The sequence below is a fragment of the Poecilia reticulata genome, chromosome 2 (genome assembly GCF_904066995.2).
Source record: "Poecilia reticulata chromosome 2, P_reticulata-male-v2, whole genome shotgun sequence".
NCBI lineage: Eukaryota > Metazoa > Chordata > Actinopteri > Cyprinodontiformes > Poeciliidae > Poecilia > Poecilia reticulata.
Window position 1 is genome coordinate 34,247,492 of NC_088831.1, and position 18,684 is coordinate 34,266,175.

General features: G+C 37.7%; 3 protein-coding genes across 3 annotated transcripts; 2 read left to right on the forward strand and 1 right to left on the reverse strand.

Moving 5' to 3' along the window:
* Positions 1-66: 66 nt before the first annotated feature.
* Positions 67-2,985, reverse strand: LOC103461628 (tubulin alpha chain-like). Its single transcript, XM_008403888.3, has 4 exons — positions 2,907-2,985; positions 2,569-2,788; positions 2,157-2,305; positions 67-2,065 (listed from the first exon to the last, which is right to left on the reverse strand). The coding sequence occupies exons 1-4, from the start codon at positions 2,907-2,909 to the stop codon at positions 1,091-1,093; spliced, it is 1,347 nt and encodes a 448-aa protein (XP_008402110.1). The 5' UTR covers positions 2,910-2,985; the 3' UTR covers positions 67-1,090.
* Positions 2,986-5,759: 2,774 nt separating this feature from the next.
* On the forward strand, positions 5,760-10,331 carry LOC103461627 (tubulin alpha chain-like). The gene is made up of 4 exons (XM_008403887.3): positions 5,760-5,998; positions 8,448-8,667; positions 8,855-9,003; positions 9,167-10,331. Exons 1-4 carry the CDS (start codon positions 5,996-5,998, stop codon positions 10,139-10,141), a joined length of 1,347 nt encoding a protein of 448 aa, XP_008402109.2. The 5' UTR covers positions 5,760-5,995; the 3' UTR covers positions 10,142-10,331.
* Positions 10,332-10,984: 653 nt separating this feature from the next.
* On the forward strand, positions 10,985-17,063 carry pofut2 (protein O-fucosyltransferase 2). The gene is made up of 9 exons (XM_008403886.3): positions 10,985-11,239; positions 11,805-12,058; positions 12,153-12,297; positions 12,495-12,605; positions 13,440-13,506; positions 13,721-13,846; positions 14,811-14,991; positions 15,277-15,400; positions 16,380-17,063. The coding sequence occupies exons 1-9, from the start codon at positions 11,064-11,066 to the stop codon at positions 16,531-16,533; spliced, it is 1,338 nt and encodes a 445-aa protein (XP_008402108.1). The 5' UTR covers positions 10,985-11,063; the 3' UTR covers positions 16,534-17,063.
* Positions 17,064-18,684: the final 1,621 nt, after the last annotated feature.

Genomic DNA, 18,684 nt, shown 5'->3' on the forward strand with positions numbered 1-18,684 from the left:
GCACACTTGCCTTCATGGCCAAATTTATGAAGTGAATAATTTAATGAATAATCACACAAAGTTCAATTGGATGGAATAAAAATTATTTTTTATTGATGGCATTAAACATGGCAGACGTAAGCTTTAATTATAGAACAAGTGGAGAACACATAATGACAATGCTAATGGTACACTGGTTTTTATGTATATAATTTGTGATCAGTTCAAAACAGAGTTAAAACATTGAAACAACTGTATAGTACAGCATAACACAAGACTAGACAAAATAAAACTGCCCTAATAGAATCACAAAGCTGTTATTCATACATGCATGCAAAACTGAACTGGGATCTTATTGTTGCTACAGCCCGCTGTCTGAGAATGAGCTGCACAAACAACCCCAGCCAGTGAGGACATCAGTTATTCTCTATGGTTCTCACTCTAACTGAGTCACAGCTGAACGGTACGTAGAAACTGACATAGGAGTCCTTTCATAACTTGCATTCCTCATGGGAGAGGATACTGGGGGGGAGGGGAACAAAGTGGAGGGTTTGGTGTAAGTTTTCTAGCCAGACATAAAAGCTAAAAGAAATGCTCAAACAAAAAAACAACCGCGTTCTGTTTAAAATGGAAACATTTTGATGGCACCACACCAAACGATTACAAATACAATCAGTACATTTTCAAAATAGACAATGCTTGGACAAGTGAAATTAAATTTATTTTATTACTGAGTGCCACAATGTGCAGTTTATGCCTTTCAAATGTAAGATCATTGGGATTTGATTTGAATAAATATGTTGAGTTTTCATCTATTTCATAGTTTTGTTTGTGTGTTAAGCAGGTCCTTAGCCAAAAGAAAAATTGCCTACTTTATTGGTAGCTGAACAAAAGTTTCATCAGCAAAAAAGTTGGGTACACAATCATATCTGGATATCAAAAAAAAAAAAAAACGGAGATGGAAAAAACGTAGTTTGACTTATTTTCCACAGTTGTCCTATTTTGAACCTGCATAATGGAATTAACTTTGGATTAATATGTAACCACATTTACAAATGTTGGATAGGGTCTCTGTTTTTTATATTTCAACTTGTTTTAGTTGAAAGCATGCTTAGTATTCCTCTTCATCATTCTCGTCATCTACGTTGTCAGCACCCACCTCTTCATAATCCTTCTCCAAAGCAGCCAAATCTTCTCTGGCCTCTGAGAACTCTCCCTCCTCCATTCCCTCTCCAACATACCAATGGACAAAGGCTCTCTTGGCATACATGAGATCAAACTTGTGGTCGAGCCTGGCCCAGGCCTCAGCGATGGCGGTGGTGTTGCTCAGCATGCACACAGCTCTTTGCACCTTAGCAAGGTCTCCTCCAGGAACCACAGTTGGAGGCTGGTAGTTTATCCCCACCTTGAAACCTGTGGGACACCAGTCCACAAACTGGATGGTACGTTTGGTCTTGATAGCGGCAATGGCCGAATTGACATCTTTGGGTACAACATCGCCACGATACAGCAGACAGCAAGCCATGTATTTACCACGACGTGGGTCACATTTCACCATCTGATTAGCTGGCTCAAAGCAGGTGTTAGTGATGTCAGCCACAGACAGCTGCTCATGATAGGCTTTCTCAGAAGAGATCACAGGGGCGTAGGTGGCCAGAGGGAAGTGGATTCGAGGATAAGGCACCAAGTTGGTCTGGAACTCTGTCAGGTCAACATTTAGGGCTCCATCAAAGCGGAGAGATGCTGTGATTGAAGACACAATCTGACTGATGAGCCTGTTCAGGTTGCTGTAGGTTGGCCTCTCAATGTCAAGATTTCTGCGGCAGATATCATATATGGCCTCATTGTCCACCATGAAGGCACAGTCGGAGTGCTCCAGGGTGGTGTGGGTGGTCAGGATGGAGTTGTAAGGCTCCACTACTGCTGTAGAAACCTGGGGTGCTGGATAGATGGCAAACTCAAGCTTTGACTTTTTCCCATAATCAACAGACAACCTCTCCATTAGCAGGGAGGTAAAACCAGAGCCGGTACCGCCACCAAAGGAGTGGAAGATGAGGAAACCTTGCAGACCAGTGCACTGATCAGCCTGAAAATCACATATTCATATTTTTTAAAATAACCAAATAGTGATATGCTTGCACATTACAAACTAGTGACCTTAGCTCTCGTAGACTCACCAGTTTACGTGTTCTGTCCAAAACAAGATCTATGATCTCCTTGCCAATGGTGTAGTGACCACGGGCGTAGTTGTTTGCAGCATCTTCTTTTCCTGTAATCATCTGTTCAGGGTGGAACAGCTGACGGTAGGTTCCTGTACGCACCTCATCTGTAAATGAGCAATAAATTAACAAAACAAATAGACAACAATACATATAAATATATAAATATTGCTACGTATACTTAACATTAAAATACTCTAGCATCACACTAAATGATGGCACAAGGAAACTTACAACATATAAAGCAGGTAATTATTCATTTGTACATATTTAAACTATGCTAATAAATTGTAGAAAAATACAAAACACTCTCAAATTCTCAAATGCCCATGTATAGATTTAACATATATAAAAGATATCTGTCACTTACCAATGACAGTGGGCTCAAGGTCGACAAAGATGGCCCTGGGAACATGTTTTCCTGCCCCTGTCTCACTAAAGAAGGTATTGAAGGAATCATCCCCTCCAGTGGTCTTGTCATTTGGTATTTGTCCATTTGGCTGGATCCCATGTTCCAGACAGTACAGCTCCCAGCAAGCATTACCAATCTGAGCCCCAGCTTGGCCCACATGAATGGAGATGCATTCACGCTGCAAACACAACAATAAATGTAACTTTACTTAAGCATACTGCTTTCTATAGAGTTAGACATAATACAAAAAAAAAATCACCAAAATCTAAAATAGAAACTTGGTATGTCCAACTTACCATATTTTCTGTCTCTTGCCTGACGTTCAGGTATCAGAAAGAGGATAGTGTTGGAAACGCCTATGGTACGCTGCTTTTATATACAGCACGTACAGCTATAATATACTGTGATTCAACCTGAGATGAAATCAGAGAACTTTACTTGTGAAACCAGGATAAGATCGCCCATTTTACAAACACACACACAATGCTAAAGGAGGTCACCACCCTGCTCATTATGTGTGGTGTTTTGTTCCCGTGTGTGTGCACCTCAAATTTCAGAAGGCAGAAGCAAAACCACAGATTCAGAGGTTGGGAAGTTAAATCTTGAAAACAAAAAGTCTTTTGGCTCTGAAGTTATGTTTTTGTGTTGTATTATATTAAATCAAACAGAATGGAGAAAAGGTCTTTCTCAAAGAGCAGCAATATAGGTCCTCAACATTATTGTTTTTAATGTTTTAATTTCCCAATAAGAGCAAGAAGAATAATGTCAACCTAAACATTTGATCAACAGGATGACTAACATTTAAGATAAGTATCCTAAATCTTTATTATAGTTTGAAGTGATACTTCAAAGGTGAAACCTATACAAATATATTCTGACTTTTAAAGTTCCTAAAGTGGAATAAAATACATGTGAAATGCCTCACCGGACCCTAGGTTGTATAATGTAGAAAAGACAATAATGACCTCTTATGTTGTGCCAAAAACAAAATTCAACAACATAAAATAAAGAAGCCCCAGAACACCTAAACTTTTACTTTGATTAATTTAAATTCCTTATGTCATGTGTTTCTTATTCGGCTAGTAGCCAAAACCTAAACTTAGTAAACTGCCATGGTCTTGTCAGGTTTTCTGCCAGGTTTTTAAAACAAGTCAAACTACTTTCGAGATCAGGATGCATCCACATTACTGGTACTTTAAACTACATGGGGCTGTTGACTCAGCAAGAGCCTGTGTGTCTGATAAATCAATGAAAGTGTCTCTGGTTAATAGAAAGCTCAAGCCCTTGTGAATGAGCACTGAACAAATAGCTGAATGTTTTGAAGTTTTTTGGTGATACAGATAAGGGGACCAAGGTTAAAGTGATACTTCATTGTCAGGCAACTTTTTTTCTCCTTCTCATGTGAACATATGTATTAAAGCATGAAATTGCAAAGAAATTGGTATGTACTATGAATGTGCAAAGTTATGTCATTTGAATGTCATTAAGGTGTACATTTTAACAGAACACCTTAATAAAAACCCTATGAAATAGTAAAAAAAAAAAAAGAGAGAGAAACACACAACCTATTTTTTCCATCTACCATATTTATGCTCCACACTAGCCTCCTAGAGGTGTTGGTTCAGTCATAAATCTCTGATTGACTTCCACTGTGTGAAGCCTGTCAGAAATAAAAGCTTTGAAGTTGTCTAATCATGCCTCCCACAGCTTTTAGTTCATGGACTGTAAAGCTTTCGATGCAGTAGTGAATGCACTGTTTGCTTAATTTCATGTACAAGACATTCTGTAGCTTAGGTAAACAGAAGCTACCGCCAGCCATTTCCTCCCTACAATGGCCAAAGTTCTCTTATGTTCCTCCTTTCTGTTTCTTGCAGTGAACACAAGAATAAAGGTAAGTTCCAGAAATGTCTACAGGTGTTTAGATATTCCTCTTTACCTAACTTGCCATGTAGGGAGAAGATTTGATTGACTCTTTCCCTCTTGCTGTTTAAAATTTCTCTATAAATGTTTCTTTAAGCCTGTTGGGGTAAGATGTTTTGGTTGCTACATGTGTAGACAAGAAAGTAGCAATGACCAGACTTACTAAATAACACAATTGTAAAATGAACATAAATTTAATGGTCATGCAAAGGACTCATGCAAAAAATGCCGCTAATTTTATATTTTATATCCTTGCTGTTTTCTAATACATATTAAGTTATTAAAGGTGCTCTTGCCAGAATTATAACCACATACATTATGAATCAAATCATCAAGAATTTAAAATACAAAGGATAAATTGCTTTAGTAACAAGTCAGCAGCTTTTGGACACTGGCCTCGTGTAAAGAAGAGCTACAAAGTATCAAAGGACAGTTTGGCGCTCAACAGGACGTACATGGATTAGACAGCAGGAACCTGAGATAAAGTAATTTTCTTCCTTCAAAACCCATTTTCAACTATTTGGGAGGTCTAGGAATCTGTGTAGAAAAGAAATAGTGAATTCTTAACATAAGGACTGCGTTATGCCAACATTGAAAAATATTAAGACTATTCGTGTGAGGTTGCTTCTTTTCTACGAAGGGAGTCAGCTCACTCACAGCTCTGCCTGAAAATGCTGCATTGACCACAGAAAGAATGAGATTAAAATGGCCAGTGATCCAAGAACATTTTGCTAATAAACAATATTTTCTCCAGCATGACAGAGCACGTCACAGTCGTCATCACTGTGAAACACAAGTCTCCCTAGATTTTCATCTGTACTGAGAACATTTTTGATGCTCTCAATTCATTTAAAACGTTTCTTCCAACAAGACTGTGAAATCCGTGAAAATTCTGTTTATTTTCTCCATCTCCATTTCCTTGACTATGACTGTAGATGACACATCAAACTACTGTTCACACAAACTACGACCTCTAGTGTTCACAATTTAAAACTAAAAAATAGTTTTCAATACCAGTCTGAAAAGGTTTGAGTAGGTCCTGCCCTGCGCCCTGTCCAATGTGAACCGTGCATGTATATCTGGCGCCTTGCACTGCTGCTTATTCCAACTGCGACCCCTTGTGTTTAACAAGCCACACTGCAAATACGATTAAATGTCAGTTGTTGTTTGTTTTTTTCGAGAAGGTTAGATCTGATTTTGGTTTTCATTTATTTATTTATTTTCCAGCGGAATGAGTTTGGGTGAGGACTAACATTCCTACCTCAAAACAACCTGTGCGTGCTCGAAATGCACGTCCACGTCAAATTGACAGATGGGTGTGGCATGCATCACAGCAGTTCGTGGCAGCTCTTGGCACCTGGCAGAACCTACTCACCAGGACCACGTTGAGGGCCGCTGTGAGACGCTACGAAAGCAAAGCTCAGTCTGAAAAAGTCCTCTTTTTTGCGGTTACTCTTCTAAAACCATGGTAAGTATAATCATGTATGCCTTTCACTCCAAAGTTTTGTTTGTATGATGTCTCTTCGGAATTTGGATAGATCGTGCTAAAATGATACAATAGTCCTTATGTGCTTCCTAGTGTGGCCTGCTGGAGCAGGACCCCTCTGTCAGACCGTCAGTAAAAGCTGAGCTGGATGTGAGAGCAGGTGCTGATGACTTGTCTATATTGTCATTATCAGGTGAATGAAAAACATTAAAAAGACATCCAATATACAAAATGTCTGTTTGCATTCCCAACATTACTTAAATGCATTTGTTTTATGTGAACCAAAATAAAAAAATGCTTGTTTCTATGAAGTAACATTTTTTAAAAACTAAATATGATTGTAGAAGCAGTGTAGTTAGATGGTTAGGTGATAAGAACACGTCAGGTGACAAACCAGTTGCAACTAAGATGACGCAAATAACTCTGCAGAACAGGAAATACTTCTTCTGAGTTCACTGGAATATGTTTCTCCAGAAGCTTTAAGAATTAGAATAAATACCATTTTGCAGTTGTAGAAGAACACTTTCATGTCTGTTTAAGTTGGCCCATCTAGCAGATAAACTTTAGTCATTTTACTGTTTAAAATTATGTTTTTACCACATTTTTGCCCTCTGTGTTCTGTTTGCACTGTGTACTGTAAACACAGCTTGTTAGAGACAGAATTGCTGTAAAAGACGAAATGTCATCAGTGTTTACCGAGTACACTGGTGCTGTATGTTTGCCCTGCCAAAGAAAATTAGATGCATAACATTTAGTTCCTTTGTTGTTGGTGTAGTAATTTTTGATCATATAAATGTTAAAATTGTAGAGTTGGATGGGAAAAAAATCAATCTTCATTTTGACCAGTTGTGTTTAAGGTGTTTCCCACCCAATTCCCACATGATTACTGTTGATTATGATGGGCAAGTAAAACAAATTACCCATTCAGCCTTATTTCGTAATAAATTCAAAACAGGGAACTTTACTTTGGAAATTGCCTGTACTGTTAACAGCTGCTACCATCAGCACTCACTTTGCAGCCTATTGTAAGCAACAGTGGTTATAGTTTTTATTTGTAATGTACAACATTGCTTAAGAAACTGTTAACCAATAAAACTTTTGCATCCAACTTTTGGTTCCTTTACATCTTACAAGTATCACCTCAGTAAACTCTCAAAGAGTGAATCACCAATCTAAGTTCTCTAAATGCCACATGCTGACAATTTAAAGTATTTTTACAATTGGGCCTTCAAGTTTATTGTGTTTTTTGTGACATTAAAAAACATCTTTGATTGAAAAATACAGTTTGTGTTTCATTTGAAAATTAAAAGTCTGAATACATTGGGAGAAGGTCCTCTGAAATCAGCACTCCAAAGGAGAAAAATGTCAGCCACAACCCTAAACTCCCTTAACTACCATCAATTTAAAACCCATTGATGGAGGCAACAGGCACAGAAGGAGACAAATACATTGTTGCTTGGTTACCAACCACATCAGTTGACAAATCCTACTGTTCTGTCATACAACTAGAACATGGAGCAGACCTTAATCTTTAAGATCCAAGTTCCAACTTTCTAGATGACTCCAGTACAGCAAAAAAAGGGGTAACTGTTCCAGGTAGAGTTTTATATTTATCATGTACATAGTTGATACCAAAGTTCAGATATGTCAGATGAAACACTGGGTGCCTTTAAATCTCAACTTAAACCCCACCTGTTTAGAGTTGCTTATGGCTAAATTAGGGTTAGAGTGTGGGTTTTGATATCTTCAATGTTTTTAATGTTTTTATCTTTACTTTTTATCTATTTATTAATTTATTTTTATTTCTCTTTCTCACCGTTTACGCTGTGTTTAGTTTGATGTAAAGCCCCAAAGGAGAGGCGCGGGTACTGTCCCCCACTCATAGAAAACGTGGGTTAGAGTCCCAGTTAAACAGCGTATAACTGAAGTCCTACGGGGTTTAGAGTCCAAGTTGACAGCATTTCAACTAAAAACCTAAAGGTTGGAGTCCTTGTCAAACAGCGTTTTGACTAAAGTCCCAGAGGGTTAGAGTCCCAGTTAAACGACGTTTAACTGAAGTCCTAAGAGGGGTGTGGGTTTTAATGTTTTTATCTTTTTTAATCTTTTTTTTTTCAAAATCTCTTTCTCTTTCTTACTGTTTATTCAATGTCACATGCTGTTTTTTATTATATAAAGCTCTTTGAAATGCCTTGCTTCTGAAATGTGCTATACAAATAAAATTTGGTTGATTGCATTTGAATTGCAACTGCTAACCTGATGTACCAGCCAACAAACAAGCATGAGTTCACTTCTACTTGTAGCATCTACATGAAATCTAGGGACATCTGCTACCATGACCATCTTGGTTTTGCTTCCACCTAGTGGCTGAAATGCATAATAACACTATTTCAAACCTTTTGAAGTTGCTCATAAAGTCTTTATTCTGTTGCAGCGTGAATGCATCTCTGTCCATGTGGGCCAGGCGGGTGTGCAGATGGGTAACACCTGCTGGGAGCTCTACTGTCTGGAGCATGGTATCCAGCCAGACGGCCAGATGGAAAGCAGTTCCCCCACAGGTCGTGATGACTCCTTCACCACTTTCTTTAGTGAGACAGGTGCTGGGAAATATGTCCCAAGGGCAGTTTTTGTTGATCTGGAGTCCACTGTGATTGGTCAGTATTTTTTATTTCTTTTATTATTTTATTTCTTTTCATATATATATATATATATATAAGTACATTTTTGGGAGTTGTTTACTTCTTTTCTTGGGATACGTAAATGTCAAATTGTCAAAATTTTGCTAATTTTCACTGATTAGATTGATCTAACAGTCATATGTTTATTTTTCTAAATTATCAGATGAAGTGAGAACAGGAAAATACCGTCAACTCTTCCATCCTGAAAACCTGATCTCTGGAAAGGAGGATGCTGCGAACAACTATGCCCGAGGTCACTACACTATTGGCAGAGAGATTATTGATTCTGTCCTGGACAGGATCCACAAACTGGTAAGGCACTTGAATCATATTTTTATTTGGACCTAAATTCTAAGAACATTACAGAGTTAGTCTGTCAATGATCATATCCAATCAAACTCAGCAACAGTCCATGCAAGAAATAACACAGGCTGTTAGAATAGTTTGATTAGTATTTATGTTTCTGCATCTACAGGCTGATCAGTGCAGTGGTCTCCAGGGATTCTTGGTATTCCACTCTTTTGGTGGTGGAACAGGTTCTGGTTTTACCTCTCTGCTCATGGAAAGACTCTCTGTTGACTTCGGCAAGAAGTCAAAGCTTGAGTTTGCCATCTACCCGGCACCCCAGGTTTCTACAGCAGTAGTGGAGCCTTACAACGCCATCCTGTCTACCCACACCACCCTGGAGCACTCCGACTGTGCCTTCATGGTGGACAATGAGGCCATCTATGATATCTGCCGCAAGAACCTTGATATTGAACGTCCAACCTATACCAATCTGAACCGCCTTATCAGTCAGATTGTGTCTTCAATCACAGCATCTCTCCGCTTTGACGGAGCCCTGAATGTTGACCTGACAGAGTTCCAGACCAACTTGGTGCCTTATCCTCGTATACACTTCCCTCTGGCCACCTACGCTCCAGTTATATCTTCTGAGAAAGCCTATCATGAGCAGCTGTCTGTGGCTGAGATCACAAATGCCTGTTTTGAGGCAGCTAATCAGATGGTGAAGTGTGACCCGTGTCGTGGTAAATACATGGCCTGCTGTCTGCTGTATCGTGGCGACGTTGTACCCAAAGACGTAAATGTAGCCATTTCTAATATTAAGACCAAACGCACCATCCACTTTGTGGATTGGTGTCCCACAGGTTTCAAGGTGGGGATAAACTACCAGCCTCCAACTGTGGTTCCTGGAGGAGACCTTGCTAAGGTGCAAAGAGCTGTGTGCATGCTGAGCAACACCACCGCCATAGCTGAGGCCTGGGCCAGGCTCAACCACAAATTTGATCTCATGTATGCCAAGAGAGCCTTTGTCCACTGGTATGTTGGAGAGGGAATGGAGGAGGGAGAGTTCTCAGAGGCCAGAGAAGATATGGCTGCTTTGGAGAAGGATTATGAAGAGGTGGGCACCGACTCATTTGAAGAAGAAGAGGAAGGAGATGAATATTAAATAAAAAGTAAGATATTGTCATTTATTAAAGAATGGAACCCACTTCTTGCATATTTTCAAATATTTGGTTTGTAGTAATCACCATTTTAAACTGCTTCTTGACCTCTTTTTATTGTCCCAGTGAAGTTCTGTTTTTTAGTGTTTGGCTGGTCTTTTATTCATATCAGAACATTAAAACATATTAATCTTATTTTTGACTTTGTTGTTGTTCAATAAATGCTCATGCTAAAGAAAATAATTTGTTTTTGTTTGTACATACCCATAGTCTTATGTCTTTCATGGCTTGCCTTTAAAGCCCAATCACAATCCATATTCTCAAAAGGCTTTCCCAAGCATACAAGTTGAGCTTAGGTTTTGTAGCATAACAATTTGAGGTATAAAAATAAGTATTTGTATCTGTAAACAATTTTACTTCATATCTTACATTAAGCATTAGCTATGGCATTTCATCTAGCATCATTAAACTTTAGTTATTCTCAAGTTAAAAAAATATGCTATAATGTATGTATTTAAATTACATTTTATGTCTAACTGGGAGGAAAAATGATAAACGTGAAGGTTGTTGAGAGAAAGAAAATGTAGAACACACATTAATCGCATACATGAGCCTGAAAAAGACGGATTAAGAAAAATAAGGACATGACATGAATGGGGGCTTAAATGAATATTGGTAACAAGGAAACATAGATGATACTTTTAGATTAAAGAGAGCAATGTTTATCTTCATAATGCAAAATGTATATAAAAAATACAGTCGAATGGTGTAAGTTATATTGATACGCACTAATGTGCAGTAGATGGCGTACTCATCTGAAAGTTGCTTACGATCCGCCATAATAGAAAAGAAGAAGAAGTTCTTGGTAGTTGCTTGGCAACTACAGACGCTTTCCCAGCTTCCGGAAATGCGTGGCTGGGAGGAAAAATGGCGTATAGCCCACTGCATATGCCTCTTATATGTGTGGCATCAACGAATTCGTTTAGCCCGTTCTTTTTGTCTATTTTCGTCGCTTTTGCAGGATTACAAACAATACAATCTGAAGATGAGTTCAGTGCGAGCCGCACGGCTTCAGTGTCAATTTCTGCAGCAAGGGATCTTCGGTGAGTTTATTGTCCTAGCTTGTCAGAAATGCTAAATTGAAGATTGTCGCTTTTTCTTTACAAGTTGGTGTTTACTTTGATTTGTACGTCACTATTTGGCAACAGTCTTCGACTTTTAAGTGTTTACCTCGTGTCTATTATTCGAGCCCTCTTCCTCCGACGAGCGTTACACATGATTCCTTTAAAAACGTTATCTTAATCTCTTTCTACCTATACGACTTAGTAACCCTTTTTATGTGTATGCCTACCTAGGTTAACCTAACATCATTGTGCTGTATATGTATTCGGCATAGAGAATAAATGATAAAATATTATTTCATGGACCTTAATCTAGACCTAGTATTAATTTGTCCCTACAGTGGTAAAATTGCCCGCAATAGTTGAAAACTTTGTTTTTTTGTCCATCGTCAAAAGGTGACGTGTTCGATCAAACCTAATCTTATGATTTGTAAGAACACTATAAGCAAAATGTAGACTTGATCTACAACAGGTATAATTGTAAAGTTAGTACTAAAATGTATCTCTATTTTTATGTTTTTTTGTTTGTATGTTTTTTGCATATCAGGTACCTTTTATATGACGTAAACCCACCTGAAGGGTTTAATTTGCGAAGAGATGTCTACATCCGCATGGCCTCACTGGTCAAGACTTTGAGGAAAGAGGGGGATGACTGGGTATTGGTCCTCCCCCCTTGGGGTCGACTCTATCACTGGCAAAGTCCTGATATCCACCAGATTCGTATCCCATGGGGAGAGTTCTTCAGCCTGACCAGCCTGCAAGCCAACGTACCTGTTATTGAGTATGAGGAATTTATTGCTGGTGAGAACACCAATTTGCACATTTTAAACTATACTGTTGATATAAATGTCAACTCCAGTGTGCCAAACTGAACTTGTTCCCTTTTTCAATTTAGAAAATGGAGGCCCTTTCATAGACCAGGTGCTTGTGCTACAGAACTATGCCGAGGGATGGACTGATGGAAAATGGGAGGAAAAAGTTGATGAGCGTTCATGCATTGAGAAGCTACTGTACACCAAAGATAAACAGGGCTACTACAGGTAAAACAATAATACAATACAAATCAAGTTTTCATAGTCCATGACCAAGAGGCTATATGTGTAATATACACCAGCTTGAGAGCACAGTAGAAATGATAAAGAATAAATGTCAAGTAAATAAATTCATCTTGATGAAATGTTTAATCAGACATGTAGAAACAGGCTCTTTTTCGGCACTATTCTGTGTGTTTCTGCAGGGGCTGGTTTTGGGGCTATGAAGAAACAAGGGCTCGAAATGTGACATGTTTATCAGCTCAAGGCCATGCATCCATCATGGCCCCAGTTCTTCAGAAAAACTTCACAGCAGTGTAAGTCCACAAATATATCTCACATTCCTCAAACATAAATATTTTCTGAAATACCATATACAATTACACATTTTTAATCCAAAAAAATGATAAAATCCAAAGAAAAGAAAATATTGAATATAATGATATAAATCATAATTCCCAAATACATTGGGGTGAATCAGTTTTGTTTAACTTGAAATGCTTCTGCATTGAATTTACTGTTAAACTGTTGAAACTACGTCATGATCTCACTTTAGCACTGACGATGCTCCAGTTAGTTTTCCAGAAATCAGAATCCTCCAGTTTTCCTTGACTGACATATCGGTAATCAGCAGCTCAAATACTGAAAAAAAAAACAATTGTGTTTTTCTTTAGCTATTTTTTATTATTATTTATCATATCTAAGAATGCTCACCAATGTGAATATACTTTGATGCACATCTTGACAATAATTAATAAAAGTCTGATCAAAGTTAGAGGCTTATGCTGTGATCCATAAATTAGAATTACTTTGTAGTTCCTTTATTTTTTGTGGGATACAAAACTGCTATTATTTGGATAAAAGGACAATTATGTGTTTCAGTCCTTAGGGGGGAAGAAACAGAATCAGGCAAAATTTAAATCTAACTAAAAAAAGGTTCTACTCTATCAAATACTGAGAAAGATTAGGTGCAAAATTCCTGCAAAGGTAACCCATCCCTATCCTTTGTTTGTGTCCAGGGAAGAATGATCTGAATTCTTTGTTGTTTTAGAGTGATGTGTCTCTGTTTGTTCTCGTTGGCCTTACTGAAACTCAGATTCAATCAACTTGTTTGGGCATTGTTGTGTGATGTTTTTTTCTGTTTTTTTTAGCTCAGTCATGCTTGACAGAGCAGAGACTCTCCTACATGATCACTATGCTGGAAAAGACTACTGGAATGTAAGTAACACTACCTCTGTATTATACGTTTTGGTCTACAAAAGGATGATTTTTGTTTGTTTTTTTCCTTAATAACAATTTAGGTTAATGTTGACTTATCCTGGGGCATTGCTCTTCTCTCGCTGAGAAAGCCCATGTAACATTTATTTGCATGCTAAAGGATGTTTTCTGTTAGGTAATACAGAGATATTTACATTTATTTCGCCTCATTTAGACCCGGCGCAGCATGGTTTTTGCCAAGCACCTGCGTCTCATAGGGGATGATTTCAGAGCAAAATATCTGAACTCCACAGATGACACAGACCGCACACTATATAATGAAGACTGGACCCACATGAAAGTGAGTCATTGTGTACTCTATTATCACATATCTGCTTCCTAGAAAATTTCATGTTATGAAATGTTTGCCATATGACCATAGTCACAACCTTGTGGGGGGATATTTTGTCTCTTTCAAGTAGATGGATTATATAATGTATTGATCTATGTAAAACCACTACCCTTTTTGACAAGAAAACAGAAGTAATGACTCCATGGGACGGACAATTAGCAATACAAACAGAAACCAGCTAAATATATTTTATCTCAGCCAGTTAAAAAAATAAATAAATAAAAGAAACAAATGTTTGTTAGAGTGTATTTTTTCACAGCTTTCAGTCTACAATAATTCCATTTGATCAAATTTTGAAATCTCAATACAACACCTTCTGATGCTCTCATGATGGTTGAAGCAGTAAAGTCCCCATTCAAGCTAGAAGTTTTTAGCATTTTAGAACATCTGGAGATCAATTTGAGATCATTTTAGATCATCAGTACTTCTTTTCCTAGGTGATGATGAAGAATAAGATATTACCCGTCCCTGTTTAGTTATCTGATTGCTTATTGAACCAGCAAATTCTGCAATTTGAGGGGGTGACAAATCACAGCACTGGGATTTCAGCACAATCCCAGTGCTGAAAATTATCCTGATTACATAGGACCTTGTAGAAGGAATTATGTTTTTTTTATATCTTTTCATGTACACGACAACAAATCTCAGTATGTATTTTATTATGATAAAGCCTCTCAAAATAACATGGAATTGTGAAGTAGAAGGAAAAAACAAACACCCAGAAAAACAGTGCAACACCTTTGGAAAAATATTGGCAGCATCATGTCGAAGGTGTGCCTTTTTTTCTTAGCAGATCTAGCTTAATGTAACATAAGTCTATATTGTTGCTCTACATAATTGTTAGACACAGTTATGTAGAGCAGAACTAGCAATAATTCAACAATTTAAACTTGTTCCTTTAAATTCCTGTCAGTCCAAGCCTGGCTCTGCTATCGGAGGTCCATATATTGGGGTTCATCTTCGCAGGAAGGACTTCATCTGGGGTCACAGAGATGATGTGCCCAGCCTGAAAGGGGCAGCCAAAAAGATACGCAGTATGATGAAGAAATACAAACTTCAGACACTGTTTGTTGCAACTGATGCGGACGGAGAAGGTAAATGGCAGACCAGCTTCAATGAAAGAAATAAATCTTTCAAAATAACGTGTGTATTTGTTTCACTCATTTATGCATTGCCAATTGCTTTTGGACCTGTGTTCCTAAATATTATTTCTACTACCTGTGATTCTTTTTTTTTTTTTGTTTGTTTTTTCTGATCACATGCAAACTCTAATCCATTAGCCTTTTAGATCATGTTTGATTCAACAAGCAAATAAATCCCATAAAAAGTTATAAAGACAACAGAACAAGCAAGTGGTAATGATCTTATTATCCATGTAGAACTGAGAGAGCTGAAAAGATTGTTGCCAGACATGGTGCGGTTTGAGCCATCCAAAGAGGATCTGGAGCTGCTCAGAGATGGAGGAGTGGCTATTATTGACCAGTGGATATGTGCTCATGCAAGGTAATTTCCTTTGACAGGTTGTACTTTACTGACCACCGTTAGCGGTATTTTTCATAAAAAAAATATTTTACTTTTTTTGTTGTTTTTAGAGCTTCAAAAACTGTAGCCACTTTTAAATTGCTGCCTAGTAACCTAAGTGATTCAAACAATTTTGAAATGAGGAAGTGTAACATTTTTAAATATGCAGGTACACATACAGACCTGCCAACTTTTCATTTTACCAGAAGATAGAAGTAAATTACATGTTCATTTGAAAGCTTTTTTTAATGTGATTGACAAGCTGTCATACCCCATATTATTACTATACCATCTATTTTTTTACTTATATTAGCAATAATACTGAGGTTTTGACCAATTCTACAGCAAAGCATTATTGCCAGAGTAGGTGTTTAATGAGAATTGAATTCCTCTCTTGATGACTAAGTGAAATGCAATCATCATAGTTTGGAATGGTTTTTTTTACGTCAATGAGATCACATTACTTTTCATTTGTTTCCTTAATTTAATGACTAAAGTGGCGGTGGTAGTATACTAACAGTTGTAGGGTATGTTGCACGTTTAAATTTTTGATTATCAGCATTATGGTCAAATTGCAAATGGTAGGCTTTAAGCTAAAACACATTTTTAATACAGCATGTAAAACTAAAACATGTACAGTTGGTGAGTTGTGACTGGTAAGATACTGAATTGCTTTGTTATATGAGAGCATTGTTTTAGGACATCTGATAAGTTTCTAAATCATTGTTTTACACAATGTTTCAGGGTATAAATACTAAGCTCATAGACTGTAATGAGATCTTCCAGCCACATCTTCAGATTGTCAGTAAAAATCACCCAACTTGATAAGCTGGACAGGGTGACTCGTGCTGTTTCTCACCACAAGTGACATTCTCAAGCACCTTTATAGTCTTTTGTTCCTCTATTTGCTGTTTTTTCTCACAGATTTACTTAATTTATATCTTTAATTGTTTGTTTCCAGGTTCTTCATCGGGACATCCGTTTCCACCTTCTCTTTTCGGATTCACGAAGAAAGAGAAATCCTGGGGTTTGATCCCAAAGCCACGTACAATCGATTCTGTGGAGACTCTGAGAAAAAATGTGAACAGCCCACACACTGGAAAATTGTTTATTAACTTTACCTCCGCCTCTTCTAAAGCACAAGTGCCAAAAGCAGTATTACGACTGACGGATTTATAAAAAAAGATCTGTTTGGTTATTTTCCATGGTTTCAGTGTTAGATGGCCACTGTGTTTGAACTCTGTGCTCAAAAGGCTCAAGCTCTGCTGCTCAACAGTGTAGGCTTCAGAAATGTAATTTGTATATAGTTTTATTTAGATTGATGGTCTGTGAATCTTTCATAAAAGGGTATTGTATTTCATGCATTATATTTCTAACTCACATGTGGTGTGAATTATGTTAAGTGGAGACTGACACTAGTGTATGACTATTTGATTTAGATTTGTTATTATCAAAAATGTTTTTTACTGTTTTAAGATTTATGAAGTATTTTAAGAATAATGTATATTAAAAAAAATCAAAAGCACATCAAGAGGAAGGAACCAAAGCTTGCTAGGTGTAAAGGTCTACCATCCAATGAAGATTTGTTTACAGAAAGTGTACGCAGAACTGAAATTCATTTTTTATTAAATGATTAAAGATTTGATATTATGCTTTTTTTCTAGGCACATAGTTAAATTTTAGACATGTTATCTTCATTTATAATTTTTTTAAATGAAAAAATGTTGTATAAATCCTGACATCATCATTATATATATGACAGGACGTCATCACAGAAATACTGAGAAGTAGTTCATAAGATGAGCTTGATACATGTGTACTTCTGCCAGGTGATTGCTAATTGCTGCTACTGCTAGTCTGAGGACTGAGGGGGACAGGGACCGGGGAAGCTTGGCTTGAGACTCCTGCTTCAAGAGGAACTTTGTGGAAATAGACGGTTCTTTGTGAGAGCAAGCGCCTAACCACCGCTGAATGGCTGCCATCATAGACATGACAAAAGATTCAAGGATTTCTCAGAAATGCATAAAGAATCAAAGCAGCTCTGTTCTTGATGAGGGAATAACATATATAAACCTCAAAAACATTGATTTTATGTAATATCTCTATTTTAAAGGTCAGTCTGAATCCTCATCTGCAGTCTTAGAAAACGACCCTCTTACATAAGGTGTTTTAACTACACCTTCACTTTTTAACTACACCTTCACCTTTATGTTTGTGGCTATGAACACCACATGATATTAGCAGGACTGAAAGAAAGCTCCATAGTTATCTTGGTGACGAGGTCTCAATCTTTTACAAAGCAATGGCCATATGTCACCTATAACCCTGTAAGGCCCAACAGTGAAGCTTTCTGTTGCTCATGTTGTAGCTAGGCTGCTGTAGCCTCTGCTGATAAATGGAAAGAATGTGTTTGTTGTTCGGCCTGCTTGACTGCTCCTTTTTCTGGAACTTCCTTTGACATAAAGTAAAAGCTTAGTGCAAGCATTCTCATAGTTATGCGTTTTTGTATAAGGAAATGTGAAACTTAAACAAATTTTTCCATTCAGCTTTTTATTCTGATCTTACCCTTAGTCTTTGTATTATGGTGGACTCTTATTCTAAGACAGCTTTCATCATTTACTAGACAGGGGAATTGCTGGGAAGGAAAAAAAGTCTCAGTTTTTCCCTCATGACTTATCCCAGTGGATTCTCCTAGTTTACAGTGTAACTAATCCCAGTGGAGAATCATACCTTCTCAACAACAGCGTAGTGTGTATTTGATGCTGCCACCCTACCCTATAGCTCCAAGACTACGTTGTGGCAGCCTGGTTAAATCTAGCCCCTATTTGCTTCATACAGAGGGTCTTCGCTCTTGGCTGTTGAGAAGCGATTGCAGATATCATGTGCCAGTTTGATCTTCAGAAGTTTAACGAAAATTGTCTGCAGTGTAAACAACTGTCCTCCATTGCAAAGAGAGAAGCATGGCCAACACAAACTGAACCATTCCGTTCACTTCCTCCGCTGCTGTGGCTGAAACTACAGGCGGACTACAATAATAAAAACAGCACAGAAAATTCATGTAATTGTTCACAACTTCTCCTTCTGTTCGCTAATTAGCCTCATAAATAAAATCTACCGGAGACAATCCAAGTCAAGGGGAGAAAGCTCAGAATGTGCTGCAAGTGAGAATTTTTTTTCAAGTGGAATTGCACAGGAAGGCAATGGCCTTGCTAACGTTGATATAGTTAAAGACATCTTTCTCTTGATGAAAGATGTCTCTGTGGTAT

Coding starts and splice junctions, on each gene's coding strand:
- LOC103461628 (XM_008403888.3), bottom strand. Junction 2,306..2,568: donor CCTTGAGCCCACTGTCATTG/GTAAGTGACAGA, acceptor GCTCATTTACAG/ATGAGGTGCGTACAGGAACC. Junction 2,066..2,156: donor TGGACAGAACACGTAAACTG/GTGAGTCTACGA, acceptor TGTGATTTTCAG/GCTGATCAGTGCACTGGTCT.
- LOC103461627 (XM_008403887.3), top strand. Junction 8,668..8,854: donor TCTGGAGTCCACTGTGATTG/GTCAGTATTTTT, acceptor CTAAATTATCAG/ATGAAGTGAGAACAGGAAAA. Junction 9,004..9,166: donor TGGACAGGATCCACAAACTG/GTAAGGCACTTG, acceptor CTGCATCTACAG/GCTGATCAGTGCAGTGGTCT.
- pofut2 (XM_008403886.3), top strand. CDS start 11,064: ATGGCGTATAGCCCACTGCATATGCCTCTTATATGTGTGGCATCAACG. Junction 11,240..11,804: donor TCTGCAGCAAGGGATCTTCG/GTGAGTTTATTG, acceptor TTTGCATATCAG/GTACCTTTTATATGACGTAA. Junction 12,606..13,439: donor CAGAAAAACTTCACAGCAGT/GTAAGTCCACAA, acceptor TGTTTTTTTTAG/CTCAGTCATGCTTGACAGAG.